Source organism: Sphaerodactylus townsendi, linkage group LG07 (genome assembly GCF_021028975.2).
Source record: "Sphaerodactylus townsendi isolate TG3544 linkage group LG07, MPM_Stown_v2.3, whole genome shotgun sequence".
NCBI classification, from domain to species: Eukaryota; Metazoa; Chordata; class Lepidosauria; order Squamata; family Sphaerodactylidae; genus Sphaerodactylus; species Sphaerodactylus townsendi.
Window position 1 is genome coordinate 114245375 of NC_059431.1, and position 14375 is coordinate 114259749.

The window sequence follows — 14375 nt, forward strand, 5'->3', positions numbered from 1 at the left end:
AGTACATCTTCAAGGTCGCTTCTCTAATATTCCACAAAATGAGCGCTGCTGTCGATTTTGTCCTGATACAACTGATTCACTTTCTCATATTCTGCTTCACTGTTCAAAATAACAACAACATTAGAACTGATTTGAGAACTGTATTACCAACAGGATTTATGCTCCTTTCTGATAAGATAAAAATGGCTTCTAAATAACTCTAATGTTGAAATCTCAGAAGCTGTTGCTATATTTTTACTCTGTGTACTGCAAGGTGTGCAATAATGATCATCTTATTGTATTTGGAATTCTTGACCCACACCAGTTTTATGCCTAATAAAGGTTTTGGATTTGGTAAAGAAGGAACAGGCGTTGCTGTTATGAATAGGGGGTTCTCTCTAGGGGACGGAGGACCAGAAAGTTAACATGTTGGTCTGTATCATTCGCTAGAGGTCGGTGGCAGGTGACGCCTCTGAGTCTGCGCTCCTGAAATGCATCGAATTGTGCTGTGGATCTGTCAGGGAACTGCGGGAGAAGAATCCCAAAGTGGTGGAGATCCCGTTCAACTCGACTAACAAATATCAGGTAGGAGCAAACGTGGAGGAAAGACCGAGGAAGCGCTTCTGAGCCAGCCAATCCTCTGTTGATTCCCCGTGTGGTTGCTTTCTGTGCTGATCAGATGAATCCTCCCCCCTTCAGTATATGGGATGGTCGAACCGTAAAACTATAGTTAGTGCGTACGTGAATTTAAAACCAAACTTCTAGTCTAGAACCTATCGTGTCCAAATGCATCCGTTTGTAACACTGCCCGAAACTTTTCAACGTGCAGCTGTCCATCCACAAGAACGCAAACCCATCCGAATCCCGATACCTGCTTGTGATGAAGGGTGCCCCGGAAAGGATCCTAGACCGTTGCAGCACCATCCTCATCCACGGGAAGGAACAGCCCCTAGATGAAGAGGCCAAGGATGCGTTCCAAAACGCCTACCTTGAACTGGGAGGTCTGGGCGAGCGAGTGCTAGGTAAGGCAAGACGTTTGGCTGGACTTCTTGGCACGTGTTGTGATGATAACCCTGCCCTGGGAATTGGGAGAGCTGGGAAAGGTGCCAAAAAGGACAACTGAAACGAACTTCTTTTCCCCCAAGGGCAGGCTGAAGTGTTCATTTTGATAAGTTTTATTGTTCATCATTAACAAAAAAGAGAAATACATACGTACAGTATTAACTGAAATGGATCTTAAGACTAGTAATATTTTATACTTAAGAAGAAGAAGAGGAGTTTGGATTTATATCCCCCCTTTCTCTCCTGCAGGAGACTCAAAGGGGCTTACAATCTCCTTGCCCTTCCCCCCCACAACAAACACCCTGTGAGGTAGATGGGGCTGAGAGAGTTCCGAGAAGCTGTGACTAGCCCAAGGTCACCCAGCTGGCGTGTGTGGGAGTGCCCAGGCTAATCTGAATTCCCCAGATAAGCCTCCACAGTTCAGGCGGCAGAGCTGGGAATCAAACCCGGTTCCTCCAGATTAGATACACGAACTCTTAACCTCCTACGCCACAGCTGCTCACTTAGGCTTAAGGGGAGCCTTTAAAGCTTTCTGATGATTTTACACAGTGTCCGCTTAGACCTTTGATTAAATCTATCATTTTAAAAAGTTCAGTCTATTGCCGAAGGCTTTCACGGCTGAAATCACTGGGGTGTTGTGTGGTTTATTTATTTATTTATTTGGTTTTATATTCTGCCCTATCCCCGAAGGGCTCCGGGCGGTGTACAACATAAAAATTTCACCACAAATACAACCACAACAAGAGGAGCAAGAATTAAATACAAATAGATATATTACAAATTACACCAGCTCCACTAGTTATAAAATATAATTACTAAAATCCCTTTAAAAACAGCGGGTATGCAATAAAACGGCGTCCAGCGCAAACCCATTTTTATTTAAAACCCTCCCCAAGAGGAAGGAATTGCGGGCCCCTTTGATGTTAAGGGACCCCTGATGTAAGGAGAGCAGAAGGGGGCACTCTCAGCGGCTGGACTCTCCAAAGGCCCGGAGGAACAACTCAGTCTTACAGGCCCTGCGGAATTCACCAAGATCCCGCAGGGCCCGGACAGCTGGAGGGAGAGTGTTCCACCAGGCCGGGGCCAGAGCTGTAAAGGCCCTGGCCCGCGTGAAGGCCAGCCGCATCATTGAGGCCAGCCGTTTCCGGGCTGTGTGGCTGTGAAAATAGTTTTGACAAATCCGGCGCATCTGTAAGCTTCTTTAATCTTTACAGAGAATCTCACGTGAGGGAAGAGAGGAAGATGTGGCTGTTTGATCCACATCTCTCATCTTTCCCAGAGAAAGGGAATAGCAAAGTGTGGAGTAACCATGTTGATAGCCAAGTGAAATATCTACCTTTCTTGAGAGGCACGTCTCCCAATAGCAGAGGAGAGCTGTTGCTTCCAGGACGTTCTTGCAACCTGGGAAGCATCTCTGATTCATCAGCATCCCTTTTTAAAATGTAGCTATCAAGAAGATGCTTGCTCACTAGGACTGAGCAATACCGAAGATATTTGGTAAAATTCAGATTCAACTTTATTTGGGTGTAAACTTATCTGTATACCCGAATAAGCCGAATTTCATATTCGAATATCCTGAATAATTCGGGTCCATCTGATTTTTTCGGGAATTTTTATGTGGGTTTTGGGTTTTGGCCTATAGGGGGCGCATTTCTAAAGCTAACAGTGCCAAAATTGTGAGGTATCTTTAGGAGACTCTCCTGATGATGCCACCCACGTTTGGTGCAGATTGGTTCAGAGGGTCCAATTTTATGAACTCCCAAGGGGGGTGCCCCCATTGTTTCCAATGGGAGCTAATCAGTGCGGCTAGCTTTAAAAATGCCCCCCTGACAGGAACCCCAAGGTAAGTATTGTGGGGGATTGTCTGGGAGGTAGACTCTTTAGTTTTTTTCTTTTTTTAATTCCGGAGGGGTGGGGGGAAGGTGGACTCTTTCATTTATTGTGTTCTGCCTTTAAACATTGTTTACTCTCTTGAAACAATGTTTAAAGACAGAAAACAAGTGAAAGAGTCCATCCCCCCTTTCCCCCTGGAAGCGGCTGCATTCGGGAGTCCATTTAAATGATCCCCGCATGCAGCCAATTCCAAGGGGTGGGGGGTGTGTGTGAATCTTTCATTTGTTGTTTTCTGTCTTTTAAACATTGTTTCAATCCTATTGCTCATCAAGGAGCAGCAGTGGCGTAGTGGTTAAGAGCAGGTCTACTCTAATGTGGAGGAACCGGATTTGATTCCCCGCTCTGCCGCTTGAGCTGTGGAGGCTCATCTGGGGAATTCAGATTAGCCTGTGCACACACACACACACCTTGGGCTAGTCACAGTTCTTCTGAGCTCTCTCAGCCCCACCTACCTCACAGGGTGTTTGTTGTGAGGAGGGGAAAGGAAAGGAGTTTGTAATCCCCTTTGAGTCCCCTACAGGAGAGAAAGGGGGGATATAAATCCAGCTCTTCTGCTTCTTCAACCATATTGCTCACCACTAGGCAGAGGAAAGTATGGCGGTTACCTTTGTGCTGTTAGGAAATCATGTGGCAGCTTCCAAATGGATCTGGCTGCCGGAGTTTTCTGGATTTGTAGTTTTCTGGCTTCATTTTATGTAGACTTGTCCGCCTGCCTGCTGCAGTCTCATTCAAGGACACCAAATTACCTTTTCGGAGGCCGAAGCTCACTTCTGCTGGTTCCCTGGGTGGCTGGTGTTAAGAGTTTCCAAAAACCTCTCCGTACGGAAGCTTTTTTGGCACCTGAGATGTCTATAATTGCAACTGTGTGCAACATTTGCCTTTAATCGTGTCGGTATATGGAAGGCTGCTTCAACGACTCTGCTTTCTCCAGGTTTTTGCCACCTGGCCCTGCCAGATGATCAGTTTCCGGAAGGCTTCCAGTTCGACACGGATGAAGTGAATTTCCCAGTGGACAATCTGTGCTTCGTTGGGCTGATTTCTATGATTGACCCTCCCCGGGCAGCTGTGCCCGACGCTGTGGGCAAATGCCGAAGTGCTGGCATAAAGGTACGGCTGTTGTTTATTGGGCTTGTCAGTGAACCAGCACTACTGTAAATTGAAGGAAACAGGTGGGGAGAACATAAGAACTAGCCTGCTGGATCAGCCCAGAGTCCATCTAGTCCAGCACTCTGCTACTCGCAGTGGCCCACCAGGTGCCTTTGGGAGCTCACAGGCAGGATGTGAAAGCAATGGCCTACTGCTGCTGCTGCTGCTCCTGAGCACCTGGTCTGCTAAGGCATTTGCAATCTGAGATCAAGGCGGATCAAGATTGGTAGCCATAAATCAACTTCTTCATAATTCCAAGCCCTTTTTAAAGCTATCCAGGTTAGTGGCCATCACCACCTCCTGTGGCAGCATATTCCAAACACCAATCACACGTTGCGTGAAGAAGTGTTTCCTTTTATTAGTCCTAATTCTTCCCCCCAGCATTTTCAATGAATGCCCCCTGGTTCTAGAATTGTGAGAAAGAGAGAAAAATTTCTCTCTGTCAACATTTTCTACCCCATGCATAATTTTATAGACTTCAATCATATCCCCCCTCAGACATCTCCTTTCCAAACTAAAGAGCCCCAAACGCTGCAGCCTCTCCTCATAAGGAAAGTGCTCCAGTCCCGCAATCATCCTTGTTGCCCTTCTCTGCACTTTTTCTATCTCTTCGATATCCTTTTTGAGATGTGGCGACCAGAACTGAACACAGTACTCCAAGTGCGGACGCACCACGGTTTTAAATAAGGGCATGACAATCCTTGCAGTTTTATTATCAACTCCTTTCCTAATATCCCCAGCATAGAGTTTGCCTTTTTCACAGCTGCCATGCCTTGAGTGGACATTCCCATGGAACTATCAACTAAGACGCCCAAATCCCTTTCCTGGTCTGGGACTGATAGCACTGACCCCTGTAGCGTGTATCTGGGAGGCCCAGATGAGGCAAATCTTTGGCTCAGTCTTGAGCCTTGGCTGGTGGGGTTCTCCACAAGAGAGTCTTCCCTTCATGTACAACTGTGGGACTGTCACGGCTTGCTTTTTCCTCTCAGGTAATCATGGTGACTGGAGACCATCCCATCACGGCGAAAGCCATCGCCAAGGGAGTCGGAATCATCTCGGAGGGCAACGAGACGGTGGAAGATATCGCCCTTCGCCTCAACATCCCCATTAGCCAAGTCAATCCCAGGTATGAACCGTTGAAACTAAGGCTGCTTTGTTTGTGTGAAAAGGGGCGTTCTTGAATGCCAGCTTTCCTCAGCAAAATGTCCGCCTCGGCACAGTGCGGCAGAGGCTGATAACCAATGCGGTGACAAAAAATAACAAGCAAGAAGGGTCTTTTCCTCCTCCTCCAGCACAATCAGGGCAGCACAGAGTTTCCTCAAGGGATATTTGACCAAAGATTAGGCTTCCAAACCTTTCAGGCATCGTCCCACTGCCACAGTGACCCAGAGTAGGGGACAAGGGGGAATTCCCCCTCAGGCAGCGCTTGCCAACAAACAACTTGAAGAACGTGCCAGAAGATCTCACCCCATTTGGTTTTCAGGGACGCCAAAGCCTGCGTGATCCACGGCTCGGACCTGAAGGACATGACCACCGAGCAGCTGGACGACATCCTGAAGTACCACACGGAAATCGTCTTCGCCAGAACGTCTCCTCAGCAAAAGCTGATCATTGTGGAGGGCTGCCAGCGACAGGTGAGGGAAGGAAGGGCAGGCCGCCCCTTTAGCATGGCTCCCTTGGCCACAATGGGGCAGCAGGGCTTAATTCACAAAACGGTGTGATATTTTATTCCTACCTGTCTCCCGGAAAAGCCCCCTTTGGTGGTTGATGTCCTGCTGTGCCGAGAGATGGGCAGTGGGGCTACACAGTCTTGCTCTCTCTCAATGCGTTGTTATGGTCCATCAATTTCTATGGCTCATTCCGCACATTCAGAATAATGCACTCTCAAACTGCTTTCAGTGCTCTTTGAAGCTGTGCGGAATAGCAAAATCCACTTGCAAACAGTTTTGACAACGCATTATTTTTCATGTGTGGAAGGGACCTATGTGTTTCTTATTCTGCCTAGCAAAGGGTCTTACAGATGCAATAAAACCTATAGATTGTCGAAGGCTTTCACGGCCGGAATCACTGGGGTGCTGTGTGGTTTCTGGGCTGTATGGCCGTGTTCTAGCAGCATTCTCTCCTGACGTTTCACCTGCATCTGTGGCTGGCATCTTCAGAGGATCCTCTGAACAACATGATCCTCTGAAGATGCCAGCCACAGATGCAGGCGAAACGTCAGGAGAGAATGCTGCTAGAACACGGCCATACAGCCCGGAAACCACACAGCACCCCAAAACCTATAGAATTTCCAATATATATATATAACTTACAGCGCTACGGTAACATGAAATGTCCAGGCAAGAGAATAGCAACTTTGCCCTTGAGCCCTGAGCAGGCTCAGAAGATGGACATGTGCTTGAGGCTCACAGAAGCTGCCCGGGTGCCAAGCTGGCATCTGACCTTTGCTCCTCTTTCTTCCCAGGGTGCCATTGTGGCCGTCACGGGAGATGGTGTGAACGATTCCCCCGCCCTGAAGAAAGCAGACATCGGCGTTGCTATGGGTATCGCCGGGTCGGACGTCTCCAAACAGGCAGCAGACATGATTCTGTTGGACGACAACTTTGCCTCTATCGTGACAGGAGTGGAAGAAGGTGGGTCGTGACTCTGGGTAACCCCTGTTTCCTAAGAATAGTGCCCTACTCCTCAGCTTCTTCCTCCTGTTTGGCCCATTAGAATGTAGAAGAAGAGAAGAAGAAGAAGTTTGGATTTATATCCCCCCTTTCTCTCCTGCAGGAGACTCAAAGGGGCTTACAAGCTCCTTGCCCTTCCCCCCTCACAACAAACACCCTTTGAGGTAGGTGGGGCTGAGAGAGCTCCGAGAAGCTGTGACTAGCCCAAGGTCACCCAGCTGGCGTGTGTGGGAGTGTACAGGCTAATCTGAATTCCCCAGATAAGGCTCCACAGCTCAGGCAGCAGAGCTGGGAATCAAACCCGGTTCCTCCAGATTAGACACACGAGCTCTTAACCTCCTACGCCACTGCTGACAGCCCAGCTCCAAACAGTCTGGAGCCGGCAGTCTGTCTGTGGTGGATCTTCCTTTGTTTTGGGAAGACTTCATCTGTCCCGAGTTGCCCTGGCCTCTGGAACAGGTAGCTAACCCTCTGCCTCACAGTGGCCTCTCTTCTCCCTCCCTCTCTCAGGCCGCCTGATCTTTGACAATCTGAAGAAGTCCATCGCGTACACCTTGACCAGTAACATCCCCGAGATCACACCTTTCCTCATCTTCATCATCGCCAACATCCCCCTGCCGCTGGGCACCGTCACCATCTTGTGTATCGACCTGGGAACCGACATGGTGAGTGAACGAGTGGCCGCTCTTAGCCCGCTGTGATCGTTCGTTGCCTGCTCCTCCTCGGGGCGTTTTCTCCCTCTTTCTGAAGCGGCAAGCGGGGGTGAGGGAAAAGCAAGCCTGCAACTCTTTCTCTCTCTTGCCCGAAAGGTCCCTGCCATCTCTCTGGCTTACGAGCAAGCGGAAAGCGACATCATGAAGAGGCAGCCGAGGAACCCCAAGACGGACAAACTGGTGAATGAGAGGCTGATCAGCATGGCTTATGGCCAGATTGGTAAGGACGGCGGCCACGCCCTCCGTTTCTGTTGTGCGTCGGGAGTGTGCTCTCTGAGCATGGGCCGGGCGGGGTGTGTGAAAACGTTCAGAAATGTGCCTTCTCGTGTCGGCCATTTGTGAAAATGTCCCACTCTGCACCTGGGAGCTAAAGTATGAAAACACCCTAGAGATTGCAAAAATAAATTTCAAAACTTATTTGTTTTTACTCACTGGCATACAGTACAAAATATCAGGCGTACACAGATGCCTTCACAAATAAAATACACAGTAGGCAATGACACTTCTGGGTTGTTGTCAAAGCCTATTCTTCTCCTGGGGTGTAAGTCACTATAGTCAAACCCCTGGGATCGCGGCGTGTGTGTGTCGTCTTTCCCAGATTGCGGTTTCCACTGCGGAAGAAATTTTAAAATTTATTTTTGGACTCTGTAGGGTGTTTTCATCCTTTAGCTCTCAGGGACAGAGTGATGTGATTATTATCGAATGGTGTGCTGATCCCTGTAACTGGTGTGTGAAAATGTGTCTGCTAGTCTTCAGGTGGAGAGCAAAGGCGCCCATGGGCTGAAGGAAGTAGGACAGCTAGGTGCCAAAGCTCCTCCTAGGTCAGGGGTGTCCAACCTATGGCGCTCCAGATGTTCATGGACTACAATTCCCATCAGCCCCTGCCAGCATGGCCAATTACCTATGGCGCTCCAGATGTTCATGGACTACAATTCCTATCAGCCCCTGCCAGCATGGCCAATTACCTATGGTGCTCCAGATGTTCATGGACTACAATTCCCATCAGCCCCTGCCAGCATGGCCAATTACCTATGGCGCTTCAGATGTTCATGGACTACAATTCCTATCAGCCCCTGCCAGCATGGCCAATTACCTATGGCGCTCCAGATGTTCATGGACTATAATTCCCATCAGCCCCTGCCAGCATGGCCAATTGTAGTCCATGAACATCTGGAGCGCCATAGGTTGGCCACCCCTGTAAGCTGCTCAGGTGCTGGGCTGGAAGCCAAAGACTTCCTGGGGCTCAGGAGGTAAGGAAACGTGTAACCAGGGCGTGGTTTGATGAGCAGCTTTCCGATTAGCAACTCCCCTCACAATAAGAGCAAGGTGGCACAGCGTGGTCAACTGCAGTGCCGCAGGCAAAGCCGTGCTTCCAACCTGAGTTCGATCCCGGCGGAAGTCGGTTTCAGGTAGCCGTCTGAAGGGTGACTCCGCCTTCCAACCATCCAAAGTCGGTAAAAAGAGTCCCCACCTTGGTTGGGAGTAAAGCGTAAATGACTGGAGACAGCAGTGGCAAACCACTCAGTGAACATAGTTTGCCCAGTAAATATCGTGCTATGACATCACTCCACTGGTCACTAGTGACCCAGTGCTTGCATGTAACTTTTACCCCTCCCAGCTAAGGGATGTGACGCCCCTCCATTGGCCACCATAGACTGCAAGGCTTGGGTTGGGGAATTCTCCATTGTTGATGGTTTGCCTGAAACGTAGAGATGAGCATACAAGAGCAAGAACCTAAGCATGGAGGGTGGAGTAGCAAACGCCTGAGGGAGCTACTGGCCCAAGAAGGGGCTGGGTAGGGGGTCCCACGCATGAGGCTTTTCGGGGATTTAGATTGCCACTTTGTGAAGACCGGCACATACCAATATGCTTAGAATCTTCAAGAAGTATTCAGAGTGAGGATCTGTTCAGGAGCAGTTGAACTTCTCTGCATGCACACAGAGAGGCATGGGAAAGTGTTTCAAAAGATTCGAACTCTTGTGCATTGTGGTTTCAAATGTGGTTATGATGCAACAGTGACACCTCAGTTGTGGCGTCGCAGCACTGGTGAGCAGTAGAGTGTCACTGCAGAAGTTCGAGCGGTGACTGACGATGGCGTCGCTCAGCAGGGAGGCAGTTGGCAAGACAGGTGTGTCTTCCTGCTGATCTAGAGACCTTGAAAAATTTTCACTCCTGAACCTCTGCTGGGTGTCCATGTGTGGTTCAGTCATAAAATTTAGGCTGGGGGGGGCACATAAAATTTAGGATTTAGGCTGGGGGGGGGCACATTTTTATCGCTGCTTTTAAAGGTTTTAGTTGTTTTATCTTTATATGTGACTGTCTGTTGTGCACCGCCCAGAGCCCTTTGGGGATGGGGGGGGGGGGTATAAAAGATGGATGGATGGATGGATGGATGGATGGATGGATGGATGGATGGATGGATGGATGGATGGATGGATGGATGGATGGATGGATGGATGGATGGATGGATGGATGGATGGATGGATGGATGGATGGATGGATGGATTCAGACGTCTGCTCCAAGTGAACTAAAAGGCTCTCTCCTTCCGGCTCTTAGGGATGATCCAAGCTTTGGGCGGGTTCTTCACTTACTTCGTGATCCTCGCCGAGAATGGTTTCTTGCCGTCCTCCTTGCTGGGTATTCGAGTGAACTGGGATGACCGTTGGACCAATGACGTTGAAGACAGCTACGGGCAGCAGTGGGTGAGCATCCAAATAGCCTGGGAGGAGGCTGGCAGGGTCGGCCGGCCGGCTTCCTTGTGGCCGTCAGCTGAGAAAAGCAAGCACAAGAACAAGCGTCTCTTTTACCCCTCCAGACCTACGAGCAGCGGAAGATTGTCGAGTTCACGTGTCACACGTCCTTCTTTGTCAGCATTGTGGTCGTGCAGTGGGCTGACTTGGTCATCTGTAAGACCAGAAGGAATTCTGTCTTCCAGCAAGGCATGAAGTGAGTGTCAGAGCTCTGGCGGTCTCCGAAACTAATCCCAAGGGTTGTTCTGGTGGCCCAAGCCACCTTTCAGGGTGGAGGGGAATTCCGGATGTTGACTCGAAATGAGTTTGATGTGTGCCCAGTGGAAAGGTCATTAGAACATAAGAACAAGCCAGCTGGATCAGACCAGAGTCCATCTAGTCCAGCTCTCTGCTACTCGCAGTGGCCCACCAGGTGCCTTGGGGAGCTCACATGCAGGGTGTGAAAGCAATGGCCTTCTGCGGCTGTTGCTCCTGAGCACCTGGTCTGCTAAGGCATTTTCAAGATAAGGCATTTGCAAGACCAAGATAGACCATCTATGATCTCCTGTTTGGGCCATGGCTGAGTGGGAGGTTCTCTCCAGGGGGTTAAGAACATAAGAACAAGCCCACTGGATCGGACCAGAGTCCATCTAGTCCAGCTCTCTGCTACTCGCAGTGGCCCACCAGGTGCCTTGGGGAGCTCACGTGCAGGCTGCGGCTGTTGCTCCCGATCACCTGGTCTGTTAAGGCATTTGCAATCTCAGATCAAAGAGGATCAAGATTGGTAGCCCTAAATCGACTTCTCCTCCACAAATCTGTGCAAGCCCCTTTTAAAGCTATCCAGGTTAGTGGCCATCCCCACCTCCTGCGGCAGCATATTCCAAACACAAATCACACGTTGCGTGAAGAAGTGTTTCCTTTTATTAGTCCTAATTCTTCCCCCCAGCATTTTCAATGAATGCCCCCTGGTTCTAGTATGGTGAGAAAGAGAGAAAAATTTCTCTGTCAACAGTTTCTACCCCGTGCATAATTTTATAGACTTCAATCATATCCCCGGTGGAGATTTGTCTGTGTCAAAGCCGCAGAGTGAGCGTTTTGTGTCTGTCTGAAGTTGCCTCACAAGACAAGTACTGTAGCGCTGCAATATTCACATGGGGCCCGAGTTGTCTTGTAAGCACAGCGTTGATCTTGCTTTTCCCCTGTGCTGGGACACCAGGAATTCATGATTGGGCCACTGCTGCCCATTGCTGTGCCGAGGGGCACACGATTCCTGCCAAACGTTTTTAGAAGCTGGGTGGAGATAACTTGGGTAAAATAACTTTGCCCAGTAAGGCTTCTCATTGGGTATTAAAGGTCTGAATGTCAGAAAAGCAGCTTTGTAGCAATCTTCACTGTGTGACTGAGTTCAGAGTTAAGAATGCTGTTAGAGTCATACAGGACCTCACTTCCTGGAATTTGTGGCTGGCTCCGCCCTTCGTGGCAGCCATTTTGTGCCAGAATTCCATCAGCGCCCACGGTTGAGGATGAGGCAGTGGCTTCTTTAGTAGGGCATGTTTTTCCACTAGCATAGTGCATCCTGGGGCCCCACGTCCGCTGGGATTCACCTGAAGAGAGAGAGGAGAGTTTTGGGGAAGACATAAGAACATAAGAACGAGCCTGCTGGATCAGACCAGAGTCCATCTAGTCCAGCACTCTGCTACTCGCAGTGGCCCACAAGGTGCCTTTGGGAGCTCACATGCAGGAGGTGAAAGCAATGGCCTTCTGCTGCTGCTGTTCCCGAGCACCTGGTCTGCTAAGGCATTTGCAAGATAAGGCATTTGCAAGACCAAGATAGACCATCTATGATCTCCTGTTTGGGCCAAGGCTGAGTGGGAGGTTCTCTCCAGGGGGTTGACCCCTCTCAATGCTTTTCACCAGGAACAAGATCCTCATATTCGGTCTCTTTGAAGAGACGGCCTTGGCTGCTTTCCTCTCTTACTGCCCCGGGATGGACGTCGCCTTGAGGATGTATCCTCTCAAGTAAGTGGAGAACTTCCTCAGGATGGTGGGGCCTCGTGTTGGTCAGTCTCGTGCACCGGAGCGTTCTTCATTGCTGCGTTCTTCCCTTGCAGACCGACGTGGTGGTTCTGTGCCTTCCCGTACTCACTCCTCATCTTTGTGTATGATGAAGTAAGGAAACTCATCCTCAGACGCAGCCCTGGAGGTGAGGATCTGTGGTATCTACGGCAGTCATGGGTGGAATGTGATATTCATGGAGGGATTTTTCCTTTTTCGGGAACAGGGTGTGCCACGGAGACCCTGCTTTGATGGGGAGGGGTGCCGCGGGGACCCTGCTTTGGTATTTCTTGGCTTTGCCAAGAATTGGGTGATCACCACAAGATGGGAGAAGGACGTCTTCCGAGGAATCTCTGCCAGGCACCCATCCCGAATATTTGGAGAAAACGTACATTTATCTGGACCATTATCTGGACCAACTTCTTAATCACAAACTCAGATGGGCATTCTCAAGAGCAAGATGCATAGCATAGCATAGCAAGCCTTTATTGGCATAGACACCAGTACAACAATAATAAAAAACAGATTTAAAAGCATATACAATACAGGAAATAAATATTAGGTCGAAGGAAATCTACTGGCGTTTAGTAATTTCCAGGAGAAAGTCTGCCACTATCATACAGAGAGAAGGATCAGGATTGTCCAACAAGTAGTGTAATCTCATTAAATCGGGGAGATGGGGTAAATGTAAAGGAGTAAGATTCACATACTTGGATCTGATTTCCTTGAATCTGAGACAGTGTAGTAATTGGTGGGCCAGAGATTCAACTGAGCCATCGTTACATGGGCACAATCTTTTAGCCTTTTCTTGCTTATTAAATCTGCCTTGTTACATGGCAGATTTAATAACATTAAACCTGGCGAGCATTATGGCTCTCCTTTGAGCAGGGTTTATTAAGCAATACAGGTAGTGTGCCAAGTGGCCCCGTTAAGAGCAAGATGCTGTTCCTTTCTATCGTCTTTACTTCAAGGCCGGTTCTCAGACATCCCTGGGCATGATGGACACTGTTCTTTCTGCCCTTCTTACATTGACTCCCTTGAACACATCTTGCTCTTCTGCCCGACGTACAACACCTTTAGGTCCAACTTCTCTGCCTTAACCTCAGTCGGGTTCTCAGACCTTCCTACCAATGCAATCGTGATTTTTTTTGCTCAATAATCCTGAAGCTAAAATAACTGAAACTGTAGCCAAATTTCTCCTGTGCATTTTAGATTCGGTTCCCTTCATTTCTGTTCACATCACTCACACTGTTCTATGCTGGATTGACCCCTGTTCTTTGTCCCTGTGCTGTACATGCTAACAAAGGTCTCTACATTCTAAACTCGAAAACATCTCCAGTTCAGGAAACAGGAAAAACAGCTTGACGCATTTCTTTCTCTCTCTTTTCTCCCCCGCCCCCCATTCCCTTGCAGGCTGGGTAGAGAAAGAAACCTATTATTAAAGCGTAACACCGTTGGATTTGCACCCTGACACTTCTCCGCTGTGCACCTCTGGAATGCAGGAAGATGGAAGAACCGGAAGGAAGGAAGGAAACGGAAGGCACTCGAAGCAGCGGGGGGGGGGGGAGAGGAGAATGTCCAGCATAGCCCGGGGGGAGGGGGGGGGGGGAAATGGAGTAGTTTTTAAATGTGCCTTTTTGTTTTGTTTTTGTTTTGTTTTTTTAAAGAAACGGATGATAAGGTTTTATATCTGGACTTTTACAAATAAAGGCGGACCGTAAGAGAGGATGTTTGCGTCTGCTCGTGTCTCTGCTTTCGCGCAGAACCGATCTCGCCAGTCCCCAGAAGAGCGGCAGCATCTAGCGCAATTCAGGATTATTCTCCTCTTCTTTGGGTTTTCAGTATATCCCTCCCGCCCTCAAAACTTTGTGGCAAAAAGGGAAGCGGAACATTTTATTGGGAGGGGGGCGGGGTGTGTGCCAGCTGCGGCTTTAGCTGTTGTTGTTCACTGAATGGGGAATCTGATATCTTTTACTTGGGTTGGGCTTCCCAGAACCTGGCTGTTAGCCTGACTGAAGTTGAAAGGGGATTGGGTTGTGGGGGGAGGGGCATGTCACTCCTTCCCCTTGAAGCTCCTGCCTCTCTTTTTATTGTTAATGATTTATCTGGTTTAGAGCTCTAGACG

At 49.0% G+C, this 14375-nt stretch overlaps 1 protein-coding gene across 1 annotated transcript in view; it reads left to right on the forward strand.

Annotated features, from left to right (window-relative positions):
* Positions 1-13978, forward strand: part of LOC125436056 (sodium/potassium-transporting ATPase subunit alpha-1) — a 49336-nt gene extending 35358 nt beyond the window's left edge. Inside the window, exons 11-23 of the mRNA XM_048502639.1 lie at positions 430-564; positions 809-1001; positions 3866-4041; positions 5070-5206; positions 5564-5714; positions 6545-6713; positions 7263-7417; positions 7562-7685; positions 10023-10168; positions 10282-10412; positions 12113-12214; positions 12307-12398; positions 13664-13978. Of these exons, the coding sequence (XP_048358596.1) occupies positions 430-564; positions 809-1001; positions 3866-4041; positions 5070-5206; positions 5564-5714; positions 6545-6713; positions 7263-7417; positions 7562-7685; positions 10023-10168; positions 10282-10412; positions 12113-12214; positions 12307-12398; positions 13664-13692 (1740 nt within the window). The 3' untranslated portion in view covers positions 13693-13978. The remainder of the gene's footprint in view (positions 1-429; positions 565-808; positions 1002-3865; positions 4042-5069; positions 5207-5563; positions 5715-6544; positions 6714-7262; positions 7418-7561; positions 7686-10022; positions 10169-10281; positions 10413-12112; positions 12215-12306; positions 12399-13663) is intronic.
* The last annotated feature ends 397 nt before the right edge of the window (positions 13979-14375 follow it).